This window comes from Malaclemys terrapin, chromosome 4 (genome assembly GCF_027887155.1).
Source record: "Malaclemys terrapin pileata isolate rMalTer1 chromosome 4, rMalTer1.hap1, whole genome shotgun sequence".
NCBI classification, from domain to species: domain Eukaryota; kingdom Metazoa; phylum Chordata; order Testudines; family Emydidae; genus Malaclemys; species Malaclemys terrapin.
In genome coordinates, this window is record NC_071508.1 from 115,308,333 (window position 1) to 115,321,054 (window position 12,722).

At 40.9% G+C, this 12,722-nt stretch overlaps 1 protein-coding gene across 3 annotated transcripts in view; it reads right to left on the bottom strand.

Annotated features, from left to right (window-relative positions):
- CEP128 (centrosomal protein 128) overlaps nucleotides 1-12,722 on the bottom strand; it is a 409,764-nt gene that overhangs the window by 21,632 nt on the left and 375,410 nt on the right. For all 3 annotated transcript variants that reach the window (XM_054028732.1, XM_054028729.1, XM_054028731.1), the window contains one exon: nucleotides 4,778-4,855. In XM_054028732.1, the coding sequence (XP_053884707.1) occupies nucleotides 4,778-4,855 (78 nt within the window). The remainder of the gene's footprint in view (nucleotides 1-4,777; nucleotides 4,856-12,722) is intronic.

Here is a 12,722-nt window from a genome sequence, read left to right on the forward strand (position 1 = left end):
TAGACTTTGTATTGCACATTATTGGAAAAATGTGACTTCTCATTCTAGGGAATTGTGGTATAGTAAAATTTGGAGTGTCCTTGTAATGGAAAAACTTTCACGGCCAGTATGTACACAAGAGAAGCTCCAAGAAGAGGATAGGTATTTAGAAATGTGGTCACCCTTTTTAGATTATTCAGAGGAGGAGGGCTCCCCAGCCAGCAAGTCATAATCTTTAGTCAAATTCCTTGAATATTACCCTGATCCCGAATAAGTAAAGTACAATGTTGTATGTTAATGTTTTATTGTAACTTTACCTTAATACAAAAATAAATAAGAAAGATGTTCTGAGGGTACTATCTTACAATGTTTTGGAAATGAAAAAAAATGCAACACAGACGTGATAAATTAGCCAATGCGCCACCTAAAAGAGTCAGTGTAGTGGGGTGCAACAGAGGCTGTGAACCATAATTACACAGAGAAGTGCCTCCTTTTGCCCAACCCCACTCTACCACTGATATATGGGGGACAACTAACATTAGTCTTGGAAGGAGAAAAACAGTGTTGAAGCGCTTAACTTGTTCATCCTACAGCAAAGTGAAATTTGCTGGAAGCGTGCTATAATATTCTAGGACTCTGCTGTACTTAGCAGGATCTAGAAGAGATATTCTTCCCTATAGTATGGAAGCATCATTTTCAAATGTATCATTTCAAACTGAAATACTAACAGAACCTCAAATCAAACCCTACCTTCACAGCAAAGGGATAAAAATCTAGCTCTCTATAATACTGCAGTCAGGTAGTTAGTGTGGCTTAATGTAGGAAAACACTCAATAAAAGCACAATTTTCAAGCATTTAAATGACAACCACCACCTACATGTGCATAACAATTAGGAAACATGACAGAACTCACATTTAATAAATATAATGTTGTCTTCCTATATAAAATAACCAAAAACCTCCAGCATAAGGGACCAAATGCTGCCAAATTCAAATTTGAAATTTGTACTTCAAATTGTACCAAGTGGCAAGTTTTCACAGTGTTATACAGATATACAGTATTAGAGATGGACCGGAACTAAAAGTCTGGATATGAACTGAACCCTGAGTTGCAGATCTAAATTATGTATCTGCAATCCATAGCAGATTGACATGGAAGGAAGAATACCATATACAGACCAACCACCACCATTTAATACAATACTTTGGTGTTCTTTGGAGGTCTCTATTTAAATACAAATCAGGACTGACACTGCTTAGCTTGTAGGATCTGATAAAGTTGTAGTACAGCAGAAATATCCCTTTGAGAGCACTTCTCTGTCTTGGAAAATGCACTCTTAGTAAATATGTGAGGCTTTTTCTTAAAAATCTGGTATTTGTAACCATTCTTTCTTGAGGTGTTGGCTCAGGGAAATAAGGGTGGATATTTATGGTCAGAAAAATGGCTACACAAAGATGCCATGATCTTACTAAACCGAAGTTCTCCTTGAATTAAAGTCCATCTATTATGATTAGGGCTCCTGTCTATCATGGAGGTTGCAGAAGTCACGGATTCCGCGATCTCTGTGACTTCTGCAGAGGCCAGTGTGGCTGACCCCAGGGCCAGCTGCTCACTCCAACTCCTCTGTGAGATAAGTATCGTCAGCTCAACTTAACAGACAAGGGAAGTGAGGCACAGAGAGGTGCAGTTTCTTGCCCAAAATCACATTGCAGGATTAGCGCTCAGGAGTCTGATGCTGATCTCTCTCTTGCTAAGGTATATCAGAAATAGAGCTAGAGCAAAATTTTCTGAGCAAATAGTTTATTCACCAAAAAATACAGTTTGGGTCGAACCGAAACTATTTGTAAATTTGATTTGAATTTGCCAAATATTTTTGGGATGTAAGTTGCCATTCACAAAACTACCAGGGGAGGTCGTGGTTGTGGTGTTACTGGTGGTTAGTACAATCACGTGGGATGTGGCCCCACGTTCAATTTCCCCCTCCATTTTAACTAGAGTAGCCCCAAGTTGCAAGAGACAGCCCTAACCATTAGGCTATGGGATATTCTGGTGTGGGTCTCTCCCTCCCTCCCACTGAAGGTGTTCCACTTTTTATAAACCAATTATTAAATACTATGAATTGCTACTATGAATGACAATGAATAGTCATTGGGCCAATGAAAAAATGTGAGAATTACTCTATAGCTTGGTGGTTAGGACACTCCCCTAAGATATAGAAGACCCTAGTTCAAGTCCCTACTCCAATGGCTAGTTAATTATTCATCAAAAGTGGAAGAACGTCAACAGGAGAGACTGAGAAAGACCAGAATATCCCATAGTTCAGTGGTTAGGGTGCTCTCCTGCAATGCATGAAACCCAAGTTCAAATCCCTTTTCCACATCAGGAGGGGGAACTGCCAATGAAGCAAAAAATCAGTTATTCACCCAGCTCTAATCAGAGCTCCACTGAAGACAACGGACATACACCGATGTAAAACCAAGATGAAGTCTGAATCAGCCCCAAGGTCTCCTAACTCACAGTCTTGTGCTCTAAAGACCAGAATACAGTGTCTCCCATACACATAATTTGTGCAGTGCTCGTGGATTTCTCAGTATGAAAGATTCTATATAGAAAATAAATGAAAATTAATATGCATTTTCACTGATGGATGTTTTAAACAATTCTGATTTAAAAGTTTGAGCGAGCTATTGGGTTCCCAACTCTCCTTTAGAAAATAACAACAGGCTTTCAGTATAGAATTTCTTAATTTTGTGTGGCTCTCATGAATGTAAAAGAATTACAGCACAGCAATTTAGCCATTAAGCCCCAAAAGATCTAATTGTAGGCTTACCAGCCTTGACAGGATCTCTCCTAACACTGTCAATATGTCCCCATGAGTCAAGACAATCATATATCTTTATTTGACAGCTATGCTGTGAAAAAAACACACTTTTGTAGGTATTAGGTGAGAAACCAAGTCCAGAAACTATACAGGCAGATTTACTGCAAACCTCAGCTATTTCCACTCATTTCTCTGGATCTGTTAGGAAGATATTTTAAAAACTGGGATGAACGGATTTAATTGCAGTGTTTAAAGTGAATTATTACTGGTGATGGTTAAATAAGAGCTAACTGTATTATTGTTGTTGTTATCTGTTGAAATCCCAAAGTCGTTACACAAGCAAAATTCTTATTGAAATCATCAAGTAATTGAGTAAAATCTGAAGGAGGACTTTATGATTTGACCCATTATTATTCCTACAGTGCCATAAATATGTGTAGTGCTTCACATGCAAAAGATGATGGCAAAGGCTGTGCATGCCAAAGAATTTATAACCCAAGTTGTATGGCAGGTTACCATGTATGCATTACAACCCCACTCAGCCTTTCCGTATCGCTACAGCTAATCAATTATCAATTGCTCTTCAACCTTCAAATATAATTTCTAAACTCTCTTCTCTTTCCCTTTTGTGCTACAATTTAACTCTGTAAAGTGCTTTAGGAAATGTTTTGTCTGAGATAAAAAGTGAAGTGAAGTTCATAAAGTAAAGTGAAATTCTGCTTACCTCTCTCACAAAAGTAGTCTTGTTAAAATCAGTGAGACTACTTGTCTGAGTACAGCAAACAGGATTTGGCCATTAAATTGCATTGTTCTGTATTACTAATGCATCTCCCTTCATCATTCACAACAATCTCTCTGTTAATACACCACTAAGCAGGAAAAAACAATAGCACAAAGCTGCAAACAGTCTAAGGATGAGATTTAGACCACTACATTCATTCTACTGGGACCTGATTCTGCAAAGCTCATTAGCTTCTATGGAACTTATGCACATGCTTAAGTCCTTTGCTGAATTGGGGCTTTGTGACCTAAGTCATTCTTGAACCTTGGTACTGTCAAACAGAATGTGGAAGATCTGCAGCACATATTGTAGACTTCCAAAGAAAGCACTTTACATGTAAGAGTTGCACTCCTAAACACTGGAGTATACATTAATAGAAAGTAATGATAGCATTTGATGTTCAAGGTGATCTGACAATGTTTATCAATTTGGCATACTGAACTTTGTGCTTGATTTTCCCCCTCAATATATGAGGATGTATCTACCTAACATAATGAATGAACTTGACACTCAAACAGCTTTCATGTTCATGATGTAGTTTTCACAGACTTATCAATAAATGACCTGGGCTGTGAAACCACAGGCACTCAGCAGTCCTCATCGTGAATAGCGCTGCCAGGGGAACTGCAGGATGTAATGTCTATATAAAAATCAAACAATAACCTACCTCTTTCCAATCATTGATGCAGAAGTTATAATCACTAATAAAAAAGGCACCACATCAACATATTTTGAACAAGTCAGTAAAGTCTATAGCAACAGTACTTTAAATAGTTTACTCAATTATCTTGGCTTGCCTAAACTGAAAGTTTTATAATGTAGTCATATGACTTTTAAAAACTAACTTTATATTTGTGGCTAATCTAAGCACTATACCCAGATGTACAGACACTCTTTTCCCAACCTATGTATTATATAATTTTTTTTAGCATTAGCTTTAATAAAATTTTTAAATCTGTTTTTATTCCAGTATTTCCTTACCAGTATAAAGTTAAACTAATTCCACGATTTTCAACTAATTCCCCAAGAGTAGGAAATAAACCCCACTATTACTATATGAGTTAAAATTGGAATACTGTAGTTTAGATTTCATTGTATGTCCTTTAGGTAATAGATTTTTCTTTGCACATCAGGAAGTTGTCAATTATTCTCAACAATTCAGAAATACTGAGAGACAAGTGAAAACGTTCTCACTCCAAAATCTTTGAAATCTTCCAAAAGACTCAGTTTCTCAGGAACGGACTCTAGATGGTCCAAGGCCACTCGGGTACTCTGAAGAATAGAACACAAGAAAAAAGAAGCATTATAAAAGTTTGATAAATGCTTTCAACCCTATTCTGAAGTCTGAAACACTAAAATTCCCTGCTCATGTTGTAACCTCCAGGATTTATATAAATATCTGTGTATGTGTCATTAAACTACTCAGTGTAAAAATAATTGCTACTTACAGCTAAAAATGATAACAATAATGCAATTGTTAACAAATTGCACTCTTATCATGAGCATCTATAAAGAATTTTAATCAATTTCTTGATTGCAATGATTCTTATTCACAATGGATGTAATTTCTAATTTTCATCTTATTATTAATTCTTATTATCATCATCATCATAGCATTTAGGAGACATGGACCCAGACCCCATTGTGTTAGATTCTGTACAAACAGAACAAGAAGACAGACCCTGCCCCAAAGACCTTAAAAGCTAATTTTAAGACAAGAGACAACAGATGTATACTGACAAATGGGGGAGTACAAGGAAACAATGAGACAATATTGGTCAGCATGACAGGTTGTGGTCTCAGGACGCCAACAGCCGAACCATTTTTTGTGGGCATCCTGGCAAAGGAGAGTTTTAAGGGGGGGTTTGAAGGAGGATAATGAAGTATCTCTATGGATGTTTACAGGGAGCTCCTGTCAAGCATGAGGGACTGCATGGAGAAAGCATGAAGGAGCTTGTTTAAACATTTAACAAGCAGACAATGGAGACTGTCATCATAAACCAAACGAGATGTGAGTCAATCTTTTGATATTGAATGAGAGATGACAGGCAAGGTTGGGATGGGTCCTGAAAGCGGAAACAACTAGCTTGTTTGACGGGACAGAGAGGAGGGAGCCAGAAGAGTGAAGCAAAGAGAATGGTGATGTTAAAGCAACATGCTAGGAAAATGATCCCTGCAGAAGCATTCTGACTGGGTATGAGTGGGGCAAGAAAAGGACACTGCAGTAACTGAGATGTGAGATGATAAGAACCTGGATGAGAGTTTTAGTTGTGTGTAGTGCTTAAAGTGCTCCAGGTTGCAGCCCCAGGAAATAAAATTTCCTAGAAATGAACTGGGTAGCTGAAGGGTGCACATTTTTAGTACAACCTGGAAAAAAACCCTTATGACTGGCTGCCTTCACCACTTGCCCACCTCCAGGAGTACAGCAGTGAATCAGAGCTGGTGCAGAAAGCAGGCAGAGCTCTCTGCCCCTCCCCTCAAAAGCCCACACCATTCTGATGGAGGAGGGGAAGAGCAGAAAGAGTACAGCAGCTCAGAGCAGCTGCGCTCCCTCCTCCCCAGCCTCTCTTGTGAAGGGATGGCTCCTCTGCTCCTCCCCTCTCTCTCTCTGCAACATGAGGCTTAGGACCGGCAAAGGGGGATGAAGAACTCTTGGAGCTGCCCCCCTTCCAGGGTGCACATTTGGAAGGGGCAGAAGGGGTTCCTGCTGCAGACCCCCCACTAGGCCTAGAAGATGGGTGTGAAAAAATCCAGGGGCTGCAGGAGGAGCAGAGATGAGGCTGGAGGGGGCAGAACAGATGGGAGGGCTGAAGGGACAGGATTGATTTGGGCATTTGGGTCAGAATTAAGCGCTGGAAAGGGCGATGGGCAGGTGTGGGGATCATGACACCCGCCCTTTTAATAGAGCTCTTTAAGCACTTGATGTGTGGCTGGATAGAATAGGCCATATCTTAGTGATATTATGCAGAAAGAATCTACAATTTCCTTGTATTGTAATTATAATAGTGAAGTGGATTTAACAAAAATATTAATTTGTAAATCTGCAACAGAAGTATGTGTGTATGTACACCCCACGCCCCACAAAGAGGAATGAACCACAGTCATTTTTTGAAAATAGAAACATTTATACTTAAGAATTATGCAAAGAATATGTATACTCAAAATTTTATATTTTTTGCAGTAGAAATAGATCTACTAAAGATGGTAGAAAATTTTGGGCAACAAATCAATAGCAGGATACATAGGCAGTATTTCATCTCTACGCCAATGGTTCAAACCCAACCTATAGCAAGTTGAGCACAGTTGAAAACAAGTGGGTGGTAAGATCCAGGGAAGGCGTGTGGCTAGGTTAGATGGTGCATGCACTAATACTGAGCATCTCCTCAGCTTTCCCACTGACCAGGTTCCTCTGGAGTTCTTCAAAGGCTGTTCCTCCACTACTTGCTGAAGGGCACATAGAAGCAACATTGCTTTTTTTTTTTTTTTTTTTTATTATTTTATTTTATTTATTTATTTATTTTGAGTGAAAACTTCCTTTGGCATAAGAGGCCTCACTGGCACATGAAGATATAAATTACATTAAAAGAACCTGATGCAGAGTAATCTAGTTCCTAATCTACAAAGAACCATAAACCTTATTGTTGCTGCTGTAAGCTGAAGTATAAACCAAAACTAAGCAAAAACTCACAAGCCACGCAAAATTAATCAATTACAAAGTCAAATGACAGCATGCTCCGAAGTCTGAGCAAACTGGGCTAAAGGCCTTCAACTAAGGAAGCTTTGCTGCTCATCCTGGAGAGTTCAGCTCACCAGACAGCAAGACCATCCTAGCTAGGTCCCATACCAAGCTTTTAGAGTGACAATGACACCTTTAATTTTACCAGGATACAAAGAGGGAAACAAGTGGATAGCTCTAAGCAGGGCTATTACATGTTTAGTGCAGTCTGCCCCAGAAGGCTGCAATCTGAATCAGATGAAAGGTCACCCAAAAATGTTATAGAAGCAAAATAACAAATGAATGAAAAATTGTTGCATGGTCAGCCTTAGGGAGGAAAATGTACACCTCCTTGGTCAAACAGAGATTTAAGATGGCTTTACAAGCCTCCTTTATTCCCAAAGAGAATCAACCATTATCAGACTGAAATATAGCAAAAGGTGCAGTTCTTCAACAGTATAGTTGGAGTCAAACCTCAATCACCTACCAGAGATAAAAGGGTCTGTAATGGCAAAGGAGCAGTGGAACAGACACTCAGATGGCAGCCCAGAAACCTATTGCTATTTGCATTGCACGGTACACTCACAACGAAAGACAGTTCCTGCCCCAGAGAGTTTAAACTCTCAGTAATACCAAACCTTACTATAATGTGAAGATGAAAACGTCAAAAAATAGAATGTACAACAGTTTCCTAACTGTACAGATAAACAGATTAAACAAGGCAATATTCTAAAGGGAAGCAGACCTGTCTCATCTTTTTCAGAGAATTGTTTCTCTTTGTGAAACTACAAATAATAAATAAAAACAAAGTGTGGCATATGCTCAAAAACTCAGTTTCTAGGTCTAATAACAACAGTCCCCAGGGTATAAAATTATTATTTTTTGCTCAATTTAAAAAAATCTGGAAGAAAATCCAGGATGTTCATCTGCCCAGCTCATAGAAAGCATATTAGCAACAGCTCTCTCTCAGGAAAACAAAGTGTCTTCTGCTGACCCTCATCAGTGTATTGGTGTCAGCCAAACAGGGGAGCAGCAACTATATAATTCAATTAAAGCCATATTTGAAACTTATCCAAAACAGAGAAAAGAATGATTACTTACTCTACAGTAACTGTGGTTCTTTGAGATGTTGTTGTCAGTGCGAATCGCACTGTAAGTGCACATGAGTCTCACGAGCATGAGATCAGAGTCTACTGAATAGCAGTATCCACTGAGGCTTTGCAAGCACCCCATGGCTTGTCGTGCTCCGATGCAAGGGCATCAAGGTTGGAGCGGCTGCAATCCTCCATCAGTTCCCTTGCAATTCAAAGCCCATGTTCACTGAGGTCTCTGAAAGCAGGAAATGGAGGGCTGGTCAAATAACCACAGTTACTATAGGGTAAGTAACCATTCTCTCTCCTTTGAGTGTATGCCAGCATGGATCCCACTATATGTGACTGGCAAGTAGCACCCACGCTGGATGGTGGGATGAAGCATTATCAGCTGCATCAGCTGAACAGTGATTGTTGTACTGCTCTCCCAAACTTGGCATCTGCCCTGGTGGCTAAGTCCAATGCATAACATTTGACAAAGGTCGATGGGTTACTATGTGTTGCCACCTTGCAGCTTTCAGAATTTGGCACATTTTTGATACAGGCAGAAGATGTTGCTTGAGCTCTGGTGGTATGAGCTTGATGTTCAGTGGGAGAGGTACAGCAGCCAGCTGGTAACACAGCGAGATATGTTGCGTTATCCACTTAGATATTAGCTGTGATAAGGTGGCCTGGCCTTTTGAATGGCTGGCTGTAGCCAGTAATAAATGGGGAGACAATCTGATTAGTTTGGTTCTGTCCATGTAGCAAAGTAAGGCTCTGGAAATGTCCAGCATCTGTAATTTTTCTCTCAGTGTTGATTGGGCATTGGGAAGAAGACAGGCAAATGGATTGATTGATTGAGATGGAATTGTGAGACCATCCTGGGGATTATCTTAGGGTGAGGACAGAACATCACTTTGTCCCTATGAAATATCATGTAGAGAGGGTCAGCTCACTCACTCTTCTAGCTGAAGTGACAGCAACAAGGGTGACCCATCTTCAGAGTGAGCTGAAGTAGATATATTCTGAAGAGGATCACAGGGAATGCACATGAATCTCAAGAGGACAATGTTGAGATTCCAGGCAAGAGAAGGTTCTCTTACTAGTGGATAAGTATTTAGCAGGACCTTGAGGAACTTCAGTGCCCCAGGTATGAGAACACCAAGCATGACTGTACTGGCATATGGCAAGCAAAGACTGCTGGAAGGTGGACCATAAGGCCAGAGTGTTTCAGATGCGGAAAGCAATTGAAGATCTTTGGTACTATAGCCTGCATAAGGTCCATGCCCTATGGAGAGGTCCAAAGTGGATGTCTTACTGCTCTATATCAGGATCTCCTCGACTTCTCTGGAACAGTCCTGTCCGTGTTACTTACCCAGCTAACATCTGGTCAAATTAATCAGATGCAGTGACTTTGGGTCTGGATAGGCTATCAGACGTGCTGTGCAATCAAATCCAGGGAGTGGGGGAGATGCATTGGCAGCTGAAAGGATATCTGTAGCAGGTGTGTCATCCAAAGCCATCTCTCTTGGTATGGAGCTACAAGAATGATTGCAGTTTGTTCTCTTTTGATTTTGGAAATCACCCCATGAATCAAGGGAATCAAAGGAAAGTTATAAAGAAGGCCTGGGTTCCACTGCAGAAGGAAGGCATCAGGCAATGAGCTCTGGCTCCTGTCCCCCCTGGAAAAGTTATTCTGGCATTATCCTTGGTCTGTGATGGAAATCTTACAATGATGGAATTTCAACTTTATGATGGATCTCTACAGGGACCAAGCATGATTTGTCACTGGTTGTTTGCTTAGGAAGTCTGCTGGGTCACTGCTGACTGCAGGGAGGTGAAAAACCATTGGGGTTATCCTATATTGGTGGGATCATATCCAGAGTCTGATAGTGTCCAGATAGAGGGATGATGAGCAGGTGTCTCCTTGCTTGTTTATATAGTGCATCATGGAGATGTTTACCATCAGGGTTTGCACTGTGGAATCTGGGAGGACAGATAAGAATTACATAGAAGCTAGCTTGATGTCTCTAAGTTCCAGGACATTTATGTGAAGTCTTGTGTTATGTGAAAAATTTCCAAGAGCCAGGTCCCTTGCATCTATAACTTGTTCAGATGGGCTCCCCATCCTGTCCCCCATGTGTCTGTGATTAAAGTCTTGGTAGGGCCTGGGGATGAGAATGGTAACGATCTCCTTATGTTTGGGTTCTAGCCACCATGTCAACTCTGTGAGGACATGAAGTGTCACCAGGACTTTCTTGTCCATCCAATGTCTCACCAGTAGACAGACCCTGCTGGGATTTACGTCTGATCTGTCAATCATCCAGATAAAGACAGATATGGATGCCCTGTCTTATCAAGTGGGGTGTTACCATGACTAGATATTTTGCAAAGACTGTCAGTGCTTTGGAGAGTCCAAATGGCAGTACCTTGTACTGATAAAGATTTGGCACCAGTATGAATCTCAAGTACTTCCTGGGGGCCAAGTGAATGTGGAAGGATGCTTCCTATAAGGTGAGAACCAATAACCAATCCTGACCCTGGAGAGATAGACTGACAGAAGCAAGTGTTACCATCCTGAACCTGAGGAGGCATATGTATTTGCTTTGGAGTTGTTTGAGGATGGGATGATGAAATATCAGGAGTTAGAAGCCTCTTCCCTTGTACTCCTGTGATACCTGTAAGGTGCCGAGATAAAGCAATGAGGCCACATCTGTATGTAATAGGATTGTCGTGAGAAGGTGTGAAACAGAAGCCCATTGGTGGTTCACTACTCTGTGTCAGCAACTCGTCAGGCCTGACATATTCATTACACTTAACATGCTATTGTCATGATCTATAACCAAAAAGTGGCATGTAATATATCATTGGAAAACCATTGATCCTTAATATTCTTGTGTGATGTATGTGAAGGGTGTGCACAAAGAATTATAAATATGTGCTAGAATTATGTTCTTTAAATGTGTTTGACAAGCAATGCATAAGCCCTGTCTGCCCTAGACATAGAAATGCATATTTACTTGTCTGACCAGGCTGGTCATCAGGCACAGACAATGAAGGCACATTTACAGTCAAGGTAGACAAAGCCATCAGGAGAGCAAACAGGAAAAACTGATCACCTGATAATCTTGACGGGGGATGGAGACTGCACCTCCAGAAAGCCTTCCTGCCTCTTGAAGCAGGGTTAATGACTTTGGGAAGATATAAACAAGGACAGAAAGCCATTTTGGCATCCATCTCTTGAAGGAACAAAGAAACCAGCACTCTGATTCTGTAAGGGTGGATCCTGGATGGAACAGCTAGTCATGCTGGAAAAGTTGCCATAAGTAGGGAAACCATCTTGAACAAGGACTGTATAATTAAGTTTTAGTCTTAGAAGTAAAAAGGAACAGAGGGTCCTGTGGCACCTTTAAGACTAACAGAAGTATTGGGAGCATAAGCTTCCGTGGGTAAGAACCTCACTTACCCATGAAAGCTTATGCTCCCAATACTTCTGTTAGTCTTAAAGGTGCCACAGGACCCTCTGTTGCATTTTAAAGATTCAGACTAACACGGCTACCCCTCTGAGTCTTAGAAGTGTATTTTTACTTTTGTTTTCTTTTAACCCTTTCTATCTTTATTCCTTTTACTAGTTATCACTTAAACTTATAACCTTTTGTTTAATAAACTTGCTTTATGCTTTCTATAAACCAATTCAGTGCTTTGATTAAAACAGACTGTTTGTTAAAGGTAATAAGCCAGTGGGTGCTCTCTCTTTAAGGGAGCAGTGAAAGGACAGTTACCTGTTCCATAACTAGCGTTCTTTGAGATGTGTTGCTCAGGTGTATTCCACTATAGGTGTGCGTGCTTGCCACGTGCACCGGTGCCGGAAGTTTTTCCCTTAACAGTATCCGTAGAGGGGGAGCACCGCTGCGACCCCTGGAGTGGTGCCGACATATCGCGCCATAAAGGGGGCAGCGTACTCCCCCCCACCTTCAGTTCCTTCTTGCCAGACAACTCCGACAGAGGGGAAGGAGGGTGGGACGTAGAATACACCTAAGCAACGCATCTCGAAGAACGCCAGTTATGGAACAGGTAACTGTCCTTTCTTCTTCAAGTGATTGCTCATGTGTATTCCACTATAGGTGACTCCAAGCTATCCCTGATGGAGGCGGGTAGGAGTTTAACTGTAAAGATTTAAGGGTTACCCAGGCGGAGCACCGCACTACCAAACCTGGCGTCATCCCTTGCTTGGGAGACGATCGCATAGTGCGATGAAAAAGTGTGGACAGAGGACCACATAGCAGCCCTACAGATGTCCTGAATAGGGACATGAGCCACATAGGCCACTGACGAGGCCTGGGCTCTCGTC